This window comes from Buceros rhinoceros, unplaced genomic scaffold (assembly GCF_000710305.1).
Source record: "Buceros rhinoceros silvestris isolate BGI_N320 unplaced genomic scaffold, ASM71030v1 scaffold11600, whole genome shotgun sequence".
NCBI classification, from domain to species: Eukaryota; Metazoa; Chordata; class Aves; order Bucerotiformes; family Bucerotidae; genus Buceros; species Buceros rhinoceros.
The window spans coordinates 4,840-25,899 of record NW_010391322.1 but is presented as its reverse complement, the minus strand read 5'-3'; the positions used below and the strand labels follow the sequence as shown (position 1 = coordinate 25,899).

Sequence of the window (21,060 nt, the reverse complement as noted above, 5' to 3'; positions counted from 1 at the left end):
TCCTGGCTTGTATCAGCACTAGTGTGGCCAGCAGGAGCAGGGAAGTGATTGTCCCCCTGTACTCGGCACTGGTGAGGTCACACCTTGAGTACTGTGTACAGTTCTGGGCCTCTCACTTCAAGGACACTGAGGTGCTGGAGCATGTCCAGAGAAGGGCAACGAAACTAGTGAAGGATTTAGAGAACTTGTCTTATGAGGAGCGGCTGAGGGACCTGGGATTGTTTAGTCTGGAGAAGAGGAGGCTGCGGGGAGACTCTCTACAAGTACCTGAAAGGAGGTTGTAGGGAGGTGGGGTTTGGTCTCTTCTCCCATGTTACAAATGACCTTAAGTTGCGACAGGGAAGATCTAGGTTAAATATCAAGAAGAACTTATTTACAGAGAGGGTTTGAAGCACTGGAACAGGCTGCCCGGGGAGGTGGTGGAGTTGTGTAGATGTGGTGCTGAGGGATATGGTTTAGGGACTCTGGTAGTAGAGGGTGAGCAGTTGGGCTCCATGATCTTAAAGGTCTCTTCCACCCAGATGATTCTGTGCTTCTGTGATTCTGTGTATTGGATATTTGAAAATGAGCATCATTAACGTGAGTGTAATAAAATATCGTTCTGTTGCTTTGCAGATGAAACCCAAAATATTAGTGAGTATTTTTGGCTTCTTCACATCATTGTTTTGAACGGTTTGACTTGATGATCTTAAAGGTATCTTCCAAGCAGATGATTCTATGATTATTGGTAGCTTTATTATGCCTGTTGTGTTCTGGACCAGTGTTCTTGCTGTGGTTTAATTTAGTTATTATTATAATTTGAAACTTGTCTTTGTTGTCCTTAACTAGTTTCAGCAAGTCTTACATTCTGGTTTGGTCTAGAAAATCAAAGGAAAATGATAAAGAAATTTCTTTTATGTGAATTTTCTTTCTTTGCAATTTGCTCTGTAACCTTTGTTCGCTTGCCAGGCGTATGAGTGCCTGTGTGCTTTATTAGTTATTTAGTTGAAAACTTTTTAGGAACTGTTTCTCTGTTGTGATTATTGCTAATGAGCTGTATGCTAGACAGTAGCTGTCCATCTGTGGTCTTGTTGTCTGTGTTCAGTTTACATTGAAAAAGGATATAATCAGAAAGCTGAAGGACAGATTACAAAACCAGCTTGGCTTCTGTTAGGCAGAACAGGTACTCTTGAGTGCTGAGCCCTTCAGAAAAATCTCACCATAAACACAGGTCCTTAGATGGGAGCTGAACTCTTGACAATTTAGTCCTCCAGGCTTTCTCCCCATCTGTTACTCTGCTGGAGCAATAGTCCAAGGCTGGCCTAATCTGGGGGTTGCAGCAGGAGAAACTTTGCCTGCAAACGAATGCTCTTCTTCCAGAAGGTTTCTAATAGGAGATTTATTCCATTGATTATGCATTATCTTATTTTGGAGCATGCCAGGGCCATTTAAAACACTGTAAGTTACTATGATGTGCACAAGAAAAACATTTCTGTTTGAGGCAAAATATCCTTGTGGCCAGCACTTGTCATGGTTGCTTAATGCTCAGCAGTCAGGCTGTGTTGAGCTGACGGGCTCAGAATTTCTATTCGGCATCCCTTGCCCAAAGCGGATGAGAATGACCCCTTTTGTCCTGTCTCTTATTGTCAGGCGGCTTCAGAAAATGAGCACCGTTGAATTAAAAGAAAGCGGCAGATGACATTTTGTTTTCTGCATGAACTAGTGTATGGGTTCTTTGTTTTTTGGAAGATGTGCTAATATTGCTGCTGTATTAGCAGTAGTTCTTTTGTTCACGCCTGAACGCAGATTTGCGGGAGTTGGGGTGTCCATTTATATCAGTGAACTCTTTCTATGTGAAGTCCCATGGATAACTAAAATGTGGATATGAAAAATTCTGAAGATGTCTTTTTTTATGTATTACTGGAACATGCCTTTCCTGGAGCATCATCTTTTTTCCATAAGAGATGGTCATATTTCCAGCATTTGAAGTTCTGAAAACTTACTTCTGTGTGCTGAGATTACACTTACTCTGAATAACTACAATGCATTATTTTAACCCAGTAATGAGCATGATCTAGAGGCTCCTGTCTGTACTGAGCACAGTAGACATGCCCTTTGATTTAAGCCATGTGTCACCAAGTGTTAGGTCTGGAGATGCAGTGTCTCAAAATAGAGCTATCACACATACACACCTGGAAATCTTCTGACTTTGGGGTGTCTTAGTCATCCTTGTTGCTGTTTTTTACAGCTGACCAGAAAGCTTTTCTGCATTACTGATGAGCCAGTGAGACATGGAGGCTGCCAAACAAGTGACCTACATTGTGTGGGTAACCAATAACGTGAGAATTGCTCTCACAAAACAGGTTAGGTTTGAAAGTGAGTGTCTTCTGCATGGAGACATTCTGCATGTTGACATTTTCATGGGTGATTTGAGAATCATTTGGGAGCCAGGAGTCTCAGCTGGATTTGCAAGTGTGCAAGCAGCCTGACTAGGTGGATTCGTAGATCGTACACTTTTGGTCCATGTCCATTAGACAGCTAGTCTTTATCTACAGTCACGAGGCAGTTTGACTCCTTTTAGACTCAGAGCTGAAGAGAGCACTGTTATTTGAGTCGTTCTGACAGCACTTCATGTATAGACGTCAGTGAGCTCAATTGGGTAAATAGGTTCAGCTGAACAAAGGGTACATCATCTTTAGGACTGGTTTGGTGTTTGTTAAGATTTTTAAAATTCACTAGAGGAATGTTGCAAGGTTCGCTTGTTTCAGCAACAAAGAAATAGCAATGACATGGGTCATCTTCTGACAGCTGGATCCAGGTAGTTTCAAAATGTCATATGCCAAGGTCATGAGTGTGAAAAAGGTGCTAATGAGGTGCAGGGCTTGAGTACAGTAATACTTTGGGGGACAAAATGTTGCTTTATTTCTGTCTTCCCAAAAGCCTCTGCATCCCTACAGCAGTTTACTGCACCCTGACACATCATGATCATTGAATTAACTATCTTTGCAGCTTCTCCTCTGCACGCTTAGCAGCATGTGGCTTCACAATCAGCTCAGGTCTGGCTAAGCCCTGGTCCCCTGCTTATGGGGAGGTGACAGGACTATAGAGAGAGAGGAGTGGGCAGGCAGACACACACTCAGGCCAGCTGAAGCTGATTGCAAAACCAGAACTTCAGACAGGCTCCAAAACTTCTTACACACCCTTTCTCATCCATTAACCTCTGTTCAGCAGTGCACAGCTTGGGCTGGCACAGCTAAATGCAGAACCGTGGGAATCCTGTTTTCCAGTTAGAGACTGACCTCAACAGAGTCCCTGTATGGATATGCTGGAATTACTTGGCAGTCCAACTGTGGTTTCCTTAGAAGGGTAGTGAAGGGAAACAACTTGAAGGCAGAAAAACAACTTCCTCATGTTCCTACTGGTAGCAGTCAAGCCCTGTGGGTTTGGCCCCATGCCCTGTAACTTCAAATGGAGTCCCCTGCAAAACAGACAGTGAGCCAGTGTAAATGGGCTGGTTTGATGGCTAGACTAAACAGAGGTTACGACCAGGACCTTCCTGTTTAATTAATTTTGGTTTATGTGCTGATCTTTATGATGCTCTTTATGATTCTCTTCCCTTTCTTTGGTGTTTCCTACCATTCTGGTACTCTGTGCTGCAAATACTTCAGCTAACTATTAGTAAACTCCTTGTTAACTTCACTGGGGTGGAGACCTGTTGCTTGAAAATGTATTGGCCCGTGATTTTAAGTACCTGTGGCATAACAGGCTCTTAGGCATCAGGCGAGCTGTTATAAACCCCTGAATGGACAAGGAATCTTGTCAAAGACTTTTTGGCATTCTGCGGGTTGGCAAATTCTCATCTTATTGTCATTGACTTCTCAAAGAATACGTTGCAAGGCATGAATTATACAAATAAAAGTTGCTCCTTCCCCAGTAGATAGGATTCATTTGTGTCTACTGATTCAATTTTTAATCAGTCTGTCAGCTCTGAAAGACTCAGTCTTACTGTTCTTCTGGTTTTGTTGTTCAATTTAATGGCTCTCATTTTTTACCTTTTCCTTTAATATATAAGTTCATTTGAGTGATAGATTTCTTACCACAGTTAATAAAGCAATGAATTGGAGTTTGTGTAGAAGTCCTGGGTGAAAGCTGTCTGGCTTGTATGTAGTATAACTTTACGTTTTGTCAGGTTTTTGGAGAAGGCTCTTTTACAAATGCTTCAGTTTGAGGCAGTTCCTTGGAGCTGAACTTTCAAAAGTAGCTCAAAGTCAGAAGTCACTCAGGGTGTATCCATTTTGAATATAAATGCAAAAACAAAAACAAAAAAACAAAGTCATGGAATTTTCTCCTGCTCTAAAAAGAAGGTTTGTATCACAAATAGCTCAGTAAATTCATTGCTGACAACTGCAGATACCTTTAGTGTATCGAATAGGGTATATTTCCAAATAATGCCAGTGTTACATAGGACTCGCTGTTAGGCCTCAAGTGCAGCATTTCCCGTTGCTAAGAGACGAAGTGGTGGCAGCAAGGTAGTATCATCCACGAGTTCTATTTTGGTGACAATAAACTTCTGAAAGTAACCATGAGTAGCTGGACTCCACTCTTTTGTGTGCAGCTGCAATCAGAAGAGAATTTTACACGATTCTTTAATGTAGTTGGAATGTATGTGTAATCTTTTGACCTTGTTCTTAGTTTTTGATGACTGGCGTGTTAAGTACTGATAATTGGATTTGCTCTAGGCTGTAACCTGATCTGTTCTCTGCAAAGGAGAAGATCACATCTTGCATTGTAAGAGGCATTCAAAGGGGCTACCTTAGAAATTGCAAGGCCATGACTGCTGAAAGATCTCTGAAAAATGGCAGTTTCTTAGGAAGGACATGCTGTCCTAAGGAATGCTTCCCTTTCAGCTTAGTTTGAATGGGACTTTTCACCCAAAGGTTTTTGTCCTGTTCTCCAATTTTTCCTTTTTATGCCATCTGGTTTTCCTCATAACTCAAGCTGCCGTACTGTAAAAGCTGCTTTGTATCTTCAACTGGATTGTGACTCCTGGGCCTGAGAGCAAGAGACACATGCTTTTCATTCCAATTTCCCATGACGGGGATTCAGCTCTCCTTGTTTAAACCAAGTGCAAGTGAGACCTCTAATCCAGACTAGCTTTTAGCTTCCTTCTCCAGCCAGTGGGGAGAGGAGGAGATCTTCAAAGATTTATTGCATCCAAGTATCAGTGTTCAAAACAGATAGGATTAATTATCCTGTGGAGATGTGTGTCTCTTTCCACTGAGTAGAGAAGAAGCCTAAAAATTAGCTTTGTCTGGCTCTCAAATTTTTAGACTAAATTTAGAGGAAGTTAATCCTAGCCTTGGTTCAAGAAAGTACCGAGTGACATTTGTAAATTTCTGTAAATATCACCCTGTCCAACCAAATATCTTCCAGTCCCTGCTTGCTTCAACTTAAAGGTGATGTAGTCTTCATATCATGTCTCTTCTGGGGATGCTGAGGGAAGTGTCCAACAGCTTTTTGAAAGGAGTATGCAGCTGTCAAAGACCACAAAAGGGACTAGCAAGGAAATGGAGCCAAAAGGATTTTTAAAAACCCGTCCAAAGGGAACAGTGCCATGGTCCAAACTACACTTTGTGTTTCAAGCCATCCCTTTTCTGTCTGTCTGAGGCAGTGTTGCTGGAACTGGTCTGTCTTAGTTCAAGCTTTCTGTGTGGGACTAGTAAAACTGCTTAAAACTGTGACTGAGTAGTAATTTGCACAGTACAGCATTGTTAGATCTGCTCTCCTAGTTCTCATTGGGTTCCTTAATAGTTGTTAAGAATGCAAAACATGAGTATAGGTAGAGTATGTCAGGCCAACAGTCCCTCCAGCTTAATATCCTTGTCTTGCCAGTGACTTACAGATGACTTTATACCTAATCCTTTCCCAGCCTCCATCTATTTTTCAGTTTATGAGACTTTCTAGCCATAAATCTTTCTTGTTAAATGAAGAATTTCAGCTGACTTTCTTGTCTCATATTTTAGAACTAAAAAAACAAAGAAGGCATCTGCTCCTCCAACCAAGAAAGAGAAGCCCAAATTAACCATTTTTGAAGCAGAAGTAGATCCAGATGAAGGACTCTTTGGCCCAGAAAAAGATTTCTCGTCAGCTGGTCCCAGGAAGAAGATGAAAGAGAGTAAATCCATTCTATATTTGTATATACACAGATTATTTTATCTAAAGCATGTGTATAACCAAGCTTTTACAATGCAGTGATATAAAGCATACAGTATAAATAACGACTTGGGAATGTTAGGGCAAATCTTCAGCTGGCACAGAAGCATCTAGAATCATTCAGAAAGAATAAATAAGACCTGTAGACCAATAGCTGTTTACTGTTGATGTTTTGGGTTGGGATATTATAGGTCTGTGGGAGCTGGCTGTCCCACAGACACTCATGCCACACTAACAAGAGTAATGTAACCTACTTTTGAGTGCAAGAAGAAAGCAGGCTTACTATGTCCTGAGAGTGCAGATTATCACTGTACTTTGTGGAGTGGAAGTCCTTATTAAAAAAAAAATTGTCTACATGATCTTTTTTTTCAGTCCAGTAGCCAGATTTTACTAGCTAGTGTTAATGCAGGTGTTGTGTTACGTAGTATGATTTAACTACAGTGTTTTCTGATTTCCCTCTCTAGATCTGAAATTATTTGAAGATCCAGAGCTTGGTGGGGTGGTAAGACTGGGTGACTCATTACTGCTGCCAGCTGCCTGTAAGAACAGGGAGTTTGTGCTCAACACGGGTCCTGAGGAAGACACTGAGGAACTGCTGAGGTACATATCTCAAATGTCATGTAGTGTGAAGGGGATTTGAGGAGGTTTTTAGACCTCTTTTGAGGGCAAAGCTTAAATACTTTGAATGATAACTGTGAATCAGTACTTGTGCTTACAAATAAAAGGTAAGATATGTGTCATTGGAGCTTGGTAATCAAACACGTTAAAAAGCAAACTAGGAAGACCCTTTGAGAAAGGTAGGGTGAAGGTGACTCCAAAGGAAGGGTCTCAAAGGCCCAAGGCATGCCATCTAGATCTTATTTTCTAACATGACAATTCTGCTTTCTGCAAGCAATCCACAGGGGGTGAAAACAGACCTCCATTATGAAAAGTGAGAAACAAAGCCCAAAACCAAAGAGGAAATCAGCTTCAGTGAGGTAAAATCAGGGGCTTTTGCCACAGGAGGGGTGATTTTCTACTGGTGGCTCACGCATCTCTGTACGCACTTCCAGGAGGAATCCTGTGCGTACCTTCACAGCTGCAAAGGACCCTCATTAAAATTTTATCACCTTGCATTTAATTTTTAATCTAGTGGAAAGGAGGGATGGAGCTCAGAGTTACAGGAGGGAGTAATGTATTTGCTCTTAAACTTACCTGCCCCCTTGATAGTGTAGCACTGGAACATATAATATAAACATATATTGTGGTTTATTCCTGACATCTCTCTCATGAGGCTAGTTTGCCTGCACTGATAATCCTCAAGAGATCAAGCAGGGTGCCAGTGCTCAGAGAGACCAGCATCACCCTGCATCTCTGCTGCAGTAAAGAGTCAAATTCATGTCTTCTGGATCTCAGGCTGGCATTGAAATGATGAGGCCAACCTGCTTCCAGTGCTAATTCTTGCCAGCCAGCTCCTGCTAGGATGCATGATTTCTGCAACAGGTACTAAACCCAGGGGAGAGAATCTGTGTGTGGTTTCAAATCTCTCCTGAAACAGGTGGTTTTGCAGCTGTAGCTCTCTACGCATGCAAAAGTGCCAGCTATCTCAGCAGTGATAACTGGCTTGATTTAAACAAAGGTTAAATCAGGTTGGGTGCCATCTCGCATTACATTCTGACAGCCCACCTGATGTTTATAGAAGCTGATGGGGCGGAGCATGACCTGATTTAGTGCTGTGGCATATTGGGAGCAAACTCGTACATGTTTGCAGTATTTTCATGTTTGCAGTATTTTCATGTTTGCTTTCTTCTCTGCTAGCAATCTCATCATAAAGCGCTTGATCCAGATTTTTCATACAGCTGGAAATGAAGTGTCTGTTTCAATGCAGTCCTTGCATTATTATCCGCTTGTGGAGAGAGCTTTTTTCTTGATCATGTCCATGCCCTTTGGATGATATGTTTTCTCTTCCTCTGTGGCAGAGAAAGGTCTCTGAAGTCTGCTCCAAGACCAGTGGACTGTACTTTTTGGTCCATTGTATGGTGGATCATGTATTTAGCAGCACACCCAGATGGTAATGGAAACCCATGGGAAAGGATTCCATTTATTTTAAATTCCGGTAGTTTTCATTTATTCTTGAATTGTCGCAGGACTTTCAGTAGTTGACAAGTCATCAAAGTCCGATTGGAAATGAATACACGTAATGAAGCAGAAAATTGTGCCAGTGGTCCAGTGGGAAAGTTGCTATGGGAATCCAAAGGCAAATCCTGGCTGTGCAAGAAGTACAGGCAGATGGGTCAGGATCCATTGACCTGTTCAGGTGCCTAACACCCTCTGAAATCCTGCTGATAAATCTAGTTCACAGCAATATCTGTGCATCATAAAGAGCTGGTGGACAGAATGAGGCCATTGTGGGTAAAGGAGAAGCTGTTTAAAGGGGGAAGAGGAGTGGCAGTGCTGGTTTTAGTAGAATATTTCACCCCATCTCTATGTAAATTCATTGCAGTCACCTGGAATCCTGTGGTTGAACTTACTCAAGTGGTTATGCACAGTGGCCTTTGTTTTCCGCTGAAAGCTGAACTGTCAGATCTTATAAATGTAGAGGCAGCATTTGAATCATCTCCCACCTTCCCTTCCACCAGACCAGTGTTACATGTTCTTACAGAGCAGTGCCACAGTCTCTTCTCAGTGCAGTGACTCTTTGTCATAGGAAGAAATGTTCAGCATGAGCTGAATCCTGCAGTCTCTCTGGCATGGTTGCCTGAACATATTTTGAGATCTAAAAATAAATCTTGCCTTTGCCCTGTAGATGCTGACAATCCCTCTCTTTTCACAAAGTGGACTGAAGAAATCTCTCCCCAGCCCTCAGATGAAAGCAGGAGCTGTGACAACCCATTCCTTTAGTGGGCTATTGCTGGCTAAGCCACTAGAGGAAAACTAGCAAATGTCTTGGTCTGTTGGTCATACTCTGTTAAACCATAGAGAAAATTTGCCTGGCCACGTTTTGGTCTAAGACCTTAGACCAGCCTGAGCTATGATGCACCAGCAGGTCTGTGGTAGATCCAGAAACCTAGACATGTTCACTGTACACAGGTGGATTAGCTGGATAGTGCAGATGAGGTAGCTCCTGACTTACGTAGTGTACATTTGCATGTACCACATGGTCTGCACACGTGACATGCATATTGGCAGATCCAAGAAGCATCCAACTTACTGGAAAGTACTTCCAGTGAATCATGGGCAGAGATAGGAGAGCACTGGCTAAGGCAGAGGAAGGCAGAACCTTCTTCCTCCAAAGGAAAGATGGGAAAAAGATGCTGTTCAGAGCAGGAAACAGGAGCAACCATGCCCTTCATGATCTTTATGGTGCCTGAGAGGCTGTAGCAGTAGCAGCGCTGTATGCACAGTGGTGAATCCCCAGCAGTGGCTTGTAACTCTTGAGGAGGAGACTGTTATGGAGACAAATGAGTCTGTAAAATGTGCGTGGGCTGTGCTTGTCACAGCATGAGGGAGAAGAGAGTATGATAAACGTCCTCATTGCAAACTGAAGACTCTGCTCTCTGTGGATACCTGCTCAAATAAAATGAGAATTACTCTTTTAAATAGAATCACCTACTTCACATTAACAACTGTTGAGCTTTGAGAAGAACTAGTTGCTTTGTAAGTGTAACAAAAAAATTATTTTTATGGCAAAATACCCACGTCCATTCAAACAAATACCTTCCCTCTTCCTGTCCGTTGACTAGCCTTTTACGGATTACTAATTTCTTGGCCTGCCAACAAATATTAAGTGATGGTGATGGAGAAAGTAGGTGAGCTACCTCACTGAAACCACAGGCATTGCAGAGGCAGGCACTCCCCTACCACTGGGTTTGTCACAGTACATCAGAGAGGTTCCTGTAGAGCACTGTGTTGGCACGTCCTTCCAGAACTTGTGCAAAAGTTCTTGTCCTGCCCCAGGAACATGTATGGGGGCTATAGAATAATGCAGAGAGGAGACCTAGAGCCCTAGTCTCCTAGTGTAGCAAGAGATGATTTTGCTAGGCTTGAGAGTCAGCAGATTTCAGCTGTCTTGCCTCAATTTACTTGCATTTTTTTCAGCTGGGGGTAAAAGCTGCCTGCGCTCCCCGCCCAACTATGCCATCGTCTGGTGACTGGGTAACCGTCTAGAGAAGCAGGAGACAGAGGTTTGAACTTCTTCAGGCTGGGAAAAAATTGAACCAGCTCTCTGGTTCAAATTGTAGAAATTGTATTGACACATTTCCTGGGTGAATGATCTAAGCAGTAGGCTGTTTTTCTCAGAGGGCTTCTTGTGGGCATATGCATGTAGGACTTACCCATACTAGTGAGCCTGTTCTCGGGCCCTCAGCCGGGCAGCACCACCAAGCTGCGTCCATGTTATTAGAGTCTCTCCAGCTGCAGAACAAGGAGACAGCTGCCTGCTGACTTGTACCAGCTCCAAGTTGTACCTGGGAGTTTTTTGGAGGAGGGTTAATCTGTCCCAGACCAAAGTGGTGCCAGTAGTTCTTCTACCGTTTCGACAGTACTGACTGTCATGTTCCAGTGTCCAGACGTATTTCCTGGCTCTTGTTAAGGTACCAATATGAATTTACCTGTAATGGATTGCAAGGGAAACCAGGAGCAGGAGGGGAGATGCCTCCTACACAGCCCCCTATGCTTTGCACTCCTGTGGTGAAACTGCAGCCTGTATGATTTTCACAGGCCGTTTTAGACATCACATTGTTTCTACTGCCCATAGCAGAAGTGATGGTCAACAGATACTTCAATGCTTCCTGCCTGTTTTTGGGAGCAAGTCTTTTCCCAAGTTGTATATATGGTATTACTCCTCTCCCCAAGGCTTCATTCAGGTATCTCTTGTACTTGGAATTAATACCAGTCAAAATAAAGACACTGATAATAAGATAAGGAAAAATAAAAGCCTGTTCTGCAAGAACTGCTGTGATTTGCATAACCTAGGTTTGAGCATGATCCTTTTGGACACTTTACCAAATTATGGGAGTCTTTGTCTCTCGCTTTCATTGCTGATTCTCCTCATGCAGAGCAGAGGTCACTCCCCCCCATCATGCTAGATGGTATACTCACACATACTCACTCATGTCCCAGAGATCTGGACTAGATAGATAGGATAGAGTTCAGAGAAGTGGCATCTAAAATGTTGATGTTCTGATGGCAGCTGCAGCTGTCTTCAAGTCAGAACTCATTTAGTCTCCTGAAGTCCACATGATAGCAGTCGTATCATAGGGCTTTGTGACAGCCTTTCTTCAGTAAGGGTTTTGATTACTTTCTATGTCTGGAAACAAAGAGAACTTCCACCAACAGAGACTGTGAATCAGCACAACAGTATGGCAGGAATTCTAAACAATGTGGCACTGCTTTTCCATTATCAAAAAAGAAGGACACTAATTAAAGAATGATTAATTACATGGATTCTGTGCCTGATTGTCTACAAAAAGATGGGGGTGGCAAGGTTCTTCCTTTAATCTTGTTATATCAGAATAGTTGCTTGATTTTTTTCTTCTCTTCCTTGCCTGGAGTTAAATATGGTGGTAGTTATGCACTGTAACAATTCATTTGCTTCTCAAGAAATAGAGTCCTTGTTTCTGTCTCTGCCTGAGGCATTTTGCATTTTACCTCTTTAGTTTTCCAAAGAGAGTTGTGTCTCACATGATCAAACGGCAGTGGATCAAACGGTTTGCCTAGCACTGCAGCACTGAAAAGCAGATTTTGAGACAAAGACCACATATTCTCTACTGTGTTCTCTATAAAAGAATTCTGTCTAACCAAGGTGTTGAAAAAATCCATGACAAAAAAAAAAAAAAGGAGATTTACATGATCCTCTTCAGACTTTGAAAAATCATCTCCTGCAGAACTTCTGGCCTAAAAGCACAGTACTAAAAAATCCCCACCCTGCTGTCCCCCAGAATCAGCCCACAACCTACTGGACTGCATCTTTTGGGGGTATTTTATGACTGTGCTGAGTGGTTTTGTTGGTGTGGTTAGCACAGAAATTAATACAGAGCCACACAGGAGTAGAGAATTCAGGAAGCTGTACCATCTGATCGGGTTAATGAGCTGTACTTACTGCTGTCTCTTCTGGGCAGCGCAACCTAGTTCCAGGTCATGCTTCCTCCACAGGATCTGTCTGTATATGTATGTATTGTACATCTGGTTATTATGGTTTCTGTTATTTATGACCAAAACTTTTATGACATGGACACTGATTCATTCAGTATTTGTTTATGCCAAGAAGGGAGGCATCAGATCAGCTGTGGAAAGCTGGGTTTCAGAAACACCAGCCCTAACACGTTTTGTTTATTACATAGCAAAGAGAACAAGAACATGTCTTGGCAATGGGATCACAGGTGTGATATCTCTTGGATATTGGAGTTTGCAGCAAAGAAAAATGCCTGGGCTTAAATTAAATTAATTTCTTCTTTGTAGATGAGGAATTCAGGAGAAAGAAATACACTGACACGGTGTTTTGTAAGTTAGGTGGGCTATGTCACAGGGTCCACAAAATAGAGTTCAAGGTGCAGAGCTCTGGGACGTTGGCTCTGCTCTGCCTATCAGTTAGTCTGTTTAGGCAGTACCTAGTTTTAGGTATCAATGTTTGGGCAGTTGATTTTACAAGATTAGCCTTGGTTAAAACCGATCCTTTTCAGATTCCCTTTTAGAGTCACAAAAAGATCTGACTTCAAGAATGGTTTTATCTTAAAGGTGTCTGACCCTCTATACAGCAGAAAATTGTCTAATCCTTGTTCATGGTGAGTGTAGTTTGTCTCAGCCTGGGCAGTACAGTTGAAAACTCCTCACAGCTAAGGCCAAACATAAAAAAGAAACCCTTGACAGCCTGCAGCTTTTCTTAGCTGAGGTTTCCTTGGCAGAGGGTGCTGGAGCTCTTTACCTGTAGTTTTAACATTCAGAAAATGTGCCCCACAGTCCTGGCCAGTTACCCTCACCAGCTGCTTCCCAGATTAGGAAAGAGTTCAGCTTTACTTTAACTGCAGAAGGCCCCACCAATCGCTTTGCTGTGTGGTATCGGCATTTACAGTCTCTCTTTTAGGGCTACTGGTGAACAAAGAGAGAAAAGGAGAAATCACAGTCCCATTTAGTCCACAAAAGTTATCCCAGTGGCTTCGCGGGGTCTGGATTAACACTCTCCCCACCAAGACAGCCTCATTCTTGGGCAGTGGGGAAGATACAGATTATAAAAGACAAATGAGGGAAAGGACCAAAAAATATCTGACATTCATGCTCCAGGAAATGCCTGCCTATTGGCCTTCTAGAAAAAGAAACTAAAAAGGCCCCTTCCTTAGACTCCCTGTATGATGGCCTGTTCCAGTGAGCGGAGCTGCTGGAGACCTGCTCCATCAAATCCCTTCTTGTCACCTGGGGCTCAAATGAGAAGCTTCAGAGAATCCTTCCAGAAACAGCTGTTGTCTGTTCCCTTAGTCACATCTCCGTTTGCTTCTTGCCATTTGCCTTGAGATAGTTACGGGTGCTGTGACCAACAGAGATGGGATGGAGGGACTGTGCCACCTCTTTATGTAGTGCTCTAGCAGAGACCAAGGGAGAGGATGGGCTGCACATGTGCTGCCAACTCCCTTCTTGTTTAAGAATCACTTGACCAGACTGTCTTATTCTCACAAGTCCTCTAAGGGTGAGCTGAGCAAGACTATTTGAAGGGAATTTTAGCACCAACAAAAATTCAAGTCCCTTTGGAGTACCTCCTGTACCTTAATTTTGTCTCCTAGTTCATTTGTAGCTTGCCTGTCTGGTTACCCTTTGGCTGTGGCCGAGGGGTGTTCACTGCTGGCACTGTTGCAGCCTAATGGGCTGATGCAGTCGATAGGAACGTTTGGTAAAAACAGTTCTTACAACAGTGCTTAGAAGCAAACAAACTGTTAAATCATGTTGCTGCCTAAGATGGTACGGCTGTAGAGTACATGTATCACACTAGAGCTGGGGTCTGGCAGGGAGTTACCCACATATTACAAAACTACTGTTCCCCTTGGTCTTTGGCTCCTGGTCCCCCATGTAAAAGGTTTTGCTTGCATTTCTTGTGTGCTTTAGCTTTCTATGCTAGTTAGAGGTGGAGCCTTTTGCAAGCTGTGTATTTGGTAAGCATTTATGAGGTACACATTTTATCAGAGGCTTCACTTCTGTGGCTGGTCGTTGCACAGCTGATGATCTGCATGGATTGCTGGCTGGGTTTTGACTGCTAAACCATTATTTGGGAAATGAACAGCTCCTTAGGGTATTTTGTTTGACTACTGTGCTTAGAGAACCAAAGCAAGAGGCTGTTTTGATTCAGAGCAGAAGTTACTGTGGCCTGTCAAACTTCTCTAGCTGTGCTAAGTCTCACTGTGCCACTTCTGCTGTATCTTTTAGAGCTGTGTTGTGTCACAACCTAGTTTCCCTTTCCTCCACATACTCGCTTTCCAAAGGCAGGTACCTCTTGGCGTCACTAGACAATCTGTTATAAGGTCTCTCGCAGGTTCTTTAACACCTCCTGTGGGAACAGAGTTGGGCATGCACAGCACGCTGTGTCTCTTGATAAGGTCAAACAAAACGGGTAGAAAACATCCTTAACTGTTTCAGGTGGTTTTGGGTTATTTAACTAGGAAATAGGGAGAAAAGGTCACCAAAAAGAGTTGTTGTATTCGGTCACAGATACAAAACTTTTTCAGTTTCTTGGAAGCAAATGTGAACACAATATTTTTAAAGCCACTAGTTTTTGCAGTTTCTCATGACTGAGCATGGGGGATGTTCAGTCTCAGCCTTGGGGGATGGGGATGAAGAGGAAGCAGAGCTGAATGTGAAAAATTTTACTATCCCATGAGAATTTCTGGGAAGCAAATCATCCTGTAGCAAACCAAAAGCATTTTTTTCCCCCAAACTAAAATAAAGTTTTTTTCCATTTGATAACTGCAATTTGCTTTTAATTTAGACATTTGAAAACGTGCTGTAAAATTCATTAACTTGTACGGTGAACTGAAAAACCACATTATAAAAATACAGGTTTTATTTTGGTAACATGGAAACTTTCATGGAAAGCTCTTCCTAAAAGAGAAATTCATCAAAGTAGATCCTTTCCTGCAGAAAGTTTTATTTTGCAAGATAGCATTTTCTTACAAAACAAAAAGCAGTTCATAAATTTGCAGGATGTTAGTGATGTTTTCCTTTCATTCCAGAGTTGAAGATGATTTAGAGAAACTCTTGAACATAACCTCCAAACCAAAACCTAAGGTACCACCAAAACCGCCACTGCCTCAGAAGCCAGCAGTTGCCCCCAGGAGCACTAATTCATCTCCACTGGCAAAGCCAAAGGAGGACAGGATTCAGACAATGAATGAAGTGGACATTCTCCAGTATATCCAGGAAAATGAATCTATCAACAACCAAGATACAAGTCTTTTTTGAACATACGTATTTTTAAAATGTAATGATGCCTTTTTGACCCAAACTCCCAGTGAGCTCGTGACAGTAGCAGGAGTTGACCTGATGTCTCTACTGTCTGCGCATTGGTGTACCGTGATAGAGCGAGCAGCAAGTTTGACTAGCCGAGACTTGACATGATGTTTTCAAAACAGTGCATTTTTGATATAATGTTGCCTTAGATTTTCAGGGTTTCACAGGGAATGCAGACAAGGACATAGTGCTACAGATTGTCTGCTACTGTTCTAGTACCAACATAGTACAGCTTCGGCCAGTTTAGTCCTGATTGAAAATGGTAAACATGTGCACACATAGCAACTGTGAACAGTGTCCTCATCTGAGGCAGGACAGGATGCTGTTCCTGTCATTTTAGACAGTGTATTTCAGGTCTGGAAAACAGGAACTGCTCAGTGTAAGTAACAGTTCCTCTGTAGTTCAAAGTAACACTAAAATCCCAGCTTGGCCTGACAATTTGCTCCGTTTGTGGCTGCACAAATGCTAACTTGCAAGAGAACTCGTAGGGCTGCAAACACCAGACACTATGCAACTCTAGCCCCTGGGGAGAAGAGCCAACGGCTGAAGATGGCTGAGAGTACAGCTCCAGACATCTGTGGAAGCTGCAGTGTGTAGGAGGTTTGAATGCTCTAGGACTCTTGTGAACCTACTCGATGATCCTTATGCACCCCTTCCAAGTTGAGCTACTCTGTGATAATAGGATTTGAAGATTCACAAGGGCTAATTTTTTCCACCCAAGTCTTCCTGGGCTTCCACAAGAGTTAGTGGAGAGAAAGAGATTTCTCCAGGAGGTGATTCAGTGCAGGTGCTCTAACAGAGGAACTCTGAGTTGCTCTCTGGAGTCACTCACTCCTTCCATCCCTTCTCCCCGAACCTAAAGAAGCAGCCATGGTGATTAATTCCACTAAGCTAAAATGAGGGTTTTTTTTATAAAACAGTGGTCTGTTCATTACTGTGACAGTGGTTAAAACAAGGGAGGGCAAGCTTGGGATTATCCAGAGGAAAAAAATAGGAATAAAATGTACTGGAGAAATTTTACTTTGCAGGAAAAGAAAAGCATGGTGGAACAGGCATCCCAGACTAGCCCTCTTCTTCCCCAGCTCAGGCACGCTGGTTCAACATGCTGAATTTACATCTAATGTGGGTTGAAACTTTTTGTCATGTAGAAAGAGGTTCCTGAACTTACTTCACGTGTGTTCTCTCCAGATGTGAAGACAAGCTCCTGAGAGGAAAAATATTAATATATTTAAGCCATATCGCTATCCCCAAATTTGCATTTCTAATATAGAACAAAATGAATAGAAAGCATTATATATATTTTTAATAATGAATTTATCTTTATTAGTATTTCCTTTGTAAGACAATAGAAAATATGATAAAAGTATTTTGATTTGATGGGACAGGTGAAGTGAAATCATTGGCTCTCATCTCGTCTATGTACAGTATGTCTCAGTATAATAAAACATTTTGCTAACCTGCAAGTGGTAGTGGTGTTCTCTAGGCTGTACAATAGCAGCAAATCACAGTTGAAGGATGGCTTCCATTTGAGACATGACGTTGAAGTGCACGCTCCGCTAAACCTCTGTGTAAATAAGTATGAAACCAAGAATGTAGCTGCAGTCATATTTCCTTTGAGAGCAGATAAAGGTAAAGCTGCATATGGGCAAAAGCAATACCTGACCCAGTCCTCGCAGTGTCCTGGTGCGATTAGGAAGTTTGTTTATCCCATCCTGAAAAGATGGGATACAGAAGCACTGGGGAGACAATAAATGACTGGCCAGAGAGCAGGCAGAGAAGAGCAGGCAGGAGAAATGAATTCAGCACAGCCTTCCTGTAGCACTACCTGGTGTCATGAACAACCACTGCGTATTAACGGAGCGTTGAGGAATCCCACTATTCAGGGAGACTGTTTGCATTTCTGTGGTTTTGGCCTACATCCCGTCAGCCTGAACACCGCTGAAACTGCCATACTGAGGGCCATGGAGTTAACGATCTGTAGAGTGGGTGCAGATCTTCACCCGTGGTGGGGGATCAGTGAAGGAAAAGGATTAAGATTTCTTGAGGTAAAATAGAGAAATCATTGAAGAACATAGAAGAACAGCTGGCAGCATCCTGGGAAGACCAGTTTGTCCACCATCCTGCCTTAAGTAGAAACATCTGGCCTGTGTCCTGCTGGTGGCAGTTCTTACTGGTCAGGACAAGGTGTTATTAATGTGAGGCTGCAACATCTGCAGATGCCAGAGCAGGACGTGGTGGCTGAACAGGGTTAGGCTGGGGAGATAACCTGAGCACAGGCACTGAATTATTCTTGCAGTGGCAGTAATTATGGCTGTGTTATCTCTCACAGGCATTTTTCTACCCTGTCCTTAAAAGTTTGTCTGGCTGGAGAGCAGCTCTGCAGATGTCCTCGTCTCCCTGGGTGTGCCATTACAATTTTTTACCATCCTATTACAAATGTTTTCCTACTGTTTGACGTAACGGTTCCTTCCTGCAACTTAAGCTCATTACTTCTAATTCTCCTCACCACAGAAAAAGTATATTCTTTTCAGTTTCTCTTCTAGACTGAACAACTCTGCCCAGTGAGGGTGACAGCAAGACAGGCCGGGACATGGCTACGGTACCAGCTGCTCATGACTTGGTGTGCTTTAGCTGACGTTGTCATCTTGCATTGGATTTCTCCTGTTCCTAGAAAAATTGCGACATATCCAGTCATGTGTCTGCCTTCCAGCCCCTCTAAGAGCTCCGCTCAGAAATGGCTCATGCTTTTGCAGTGGGAGCGTGGGTATTCTCTACTGCCATCATAAGCACGGGAACGTTCCCAGCAGAGCTGATGAAACAACAATATAGCTGTATCCACTCTGAATGGCCAAGGAATACTTTGCCCCCCACAGCCCTCCCTGAAATTGTCAGTTTCCTAAACAACACAGAGAAGGAAGAGCTGTTAATTGTTTCCTGTACTAGATTTTTAAGATGACTTCAAGGTCAATGTTTTACTTCAGAAAAAATCTATCCTTCCTGTCAAGGAACTAACATGAAAGGATCCTTCATAAATCCCAGTGTTCCGCATTTGTTTTACAATGCAAATGTCTAGCTGCAGTGATATTTATAGGCATTAGAGGTGAGCTACAGTCCTTGAATAAATTACATATAATGAATCATTATTATACAGGAGAAGAGTGTCAGACAAATGTAGACCAGAAAAATTGAACACATTATTTGAAATGACATAGGGAAACCACACAACATACTTTGCATCCTGCCAGACCAGAACTTTCTTCTTTTTTTTCCCCCATACTTCACTGCTAGCAGCAGCCACTTTATTAGCCTGCTCTTGACAATTTTAGAAATTCAATTATGGACTCTGATGTAGTTCTTGGCTGACAGGCATCACTTTTGGACTCGAGTAATAGCCAGCTCATCAGAAGATTTGAAAAGCAAGAGAGCTGTAGTTAAACCCTTACAAAAGATGTTTCCTTTAGTGATTAGATCTCGTAATAGGTCTCTCTATTGCTTTAGAAACTGCTTCTTGTTTTGCATAACCTTCTGCTTGTTATGTGGTACAGCACTAATTAACAGCACTATATATGCCATTGTCTGGGTCACAGGTAAAATACTGATATCACCAAACTGGGTATTTCACAGGTGATTTGTGGCTCATCTGCTCAGGTCTGTCCTGTTGCTGAATTTTTAGGAAAGCTAATTTACACGTAGCATTTAAGGCCTAGTTCTGTCAGTGACAATTTGGGTTTGGTCTACAAGAAATATGTTGACTGAAGCTGATATTTCTGCTAATCTTTGCCCAGATGATGGTTTCTGGAAAGAAGCTGATCTTGCTACCGCAGAATACACAAGTCAGCCTGTGATTTAAGGTCATGAAAATCCAGCACGCTCATGGGGCACTCAGGCATTAGCTAATGAAAGGAGGCTGTACATGACCAGTCCCTGCAGTCGTTAATACAGACCACTGCAGATTTAATACAGACTACAAGAAAGCACCACTATTTCACTTAAAAATGTGACTGTCGTTAAAGACACCAAGGATTCTTGATCTTTGTGTCTGTGTGCATCAACCATGTTTCTCATCAATCAATGTGTTTGCACATTTGTGACAGAAGAGGGGTTTTACTGTGGGGTTTTATCTGTATTCTTACTTTTCATCTCAACATCAACAATGGGACTGAATAAAGTCGCTCAGTGGTGTTCTGCATTGCACCCATTTCTTCCTTAATTCATCTTTAAAGCCCTCTGAGTAAATTTTTTCAGCCCTCACCACGTCACTGATCTTCCTTCCTGGCCTTCTGCGTACTAGTGGTATTTAATGTCATGCCCTGAACCTAATGAAGGATTCAAGAGAAGGGGAACTCTGTGCCTGCGTTGCTAGAGAACTGTCTGTAGGGTACACTACTTTGAGTAAAAGTACTAGCAGTGAAAGGTGATGATGGTAAATTGAATTAATAGCCAAATTAAGTGCTGCTGTGGGAGTGCAGAAGTCAATGAAGCTGCTTAAAGGATTGATTAGTCATATATATTTAGGGACTTAAGTTTTATTCATACCAGGATGTTATGGATGCTAAAAATTTATATGGGGTTAAGGAGACACTGGTTAGACTTACGGAAGAGAAACCTATCAAGGGTTATTAAAGATGCAGCTTAGAGCTTGGGAGGTCCTTGAGTACAAGTTGCTGGGAATGAGGAGAACACTCAACAAGCACATATTTGCGTATTTCCCTATCTGGTTTTGGCTGTTGTGAAGAATACTATACTGGGCTAACTCAAACCTCACACTGAATGAGCTGCTTAGTGAGGGTTTGGTGACTGAAAGAACAGAACATCCTCAGTGCTTTATCATCCTGCTTCCCAGCACCCTCAATAAGGTCTGTCCACTGGCCTTATAACAACAAAGCCATTTCTCCTATTTACTCCGGAGAGATTCCTGAAGTCAGTGGAAATTTTGATTTGTGAAACATATTTTTTCAAAAGCCACTTTTGAATGTATGTGATATATTTGCAGTGAGCATTAAAAGGCTTACTAGTATCAGAGGAAGATTACAACCATTCTTGAATGCTCCTCCAGATCCCACCCTTAATGGTAAGATGAGTAGATACTACGATTTGCACAGGAAGTCAAATGTAAGAGATTTGCCAGGGATAACAAGGCAACGAATGGCATCATCGCAACACCCAGCAAACTTCAGTGAAATAGCCCCTGAGCAGACCAACGGATGTTACATTATGCTCTTTCTCAGTGAGGTGCTCAGGAACCTCAGAGTTTGAAGTCACCGCTGAACACAAAAAAAGCGTAACAGCCCACTGGCCCCTGCTGCATTAACAGTCACCACAGTTTGGTAGCCTCAGGTAAGTCGGTTTTATTATCAAGTAAGTACCAAGGAATCGTAGTATCAGATTTGGGAGTTTGGA

The 21,060-nt window shown here is 42.5% G+C and overlaps 1 protein-coding gene across 1 annotated transcript in view; it reads left to right on the top strand.

The window, feature by feature from the left end:
• HS1BP3 (HCLS1 binding protein 3) overlaps nt 1–15,612 on the top strand; it is a gene marked incomplete at its 5' end in the record, with an annotated part of 35,433 nt that extends 19,821 nt beyond the window's left edge. The window contains 3 exons of the mRNA XM_010141202.1: nt 6,003–6,154; nt 6,657–6,792; nt 15,384–15,612. Of these exons, the coding sequence (XP_010139504.1) occupies nt 6,003–6,154; nt 6,657–6,792; nt 15,384–15,612 (517 nt within the window). The remainder of the gene's footprint in view (nt 1–6,002; nt 6,155–6,656; nt 6,793–15,383) is intronic.
• Nucleotides 15,613–21,060: the final 5,448 nt, after the last annotated feature.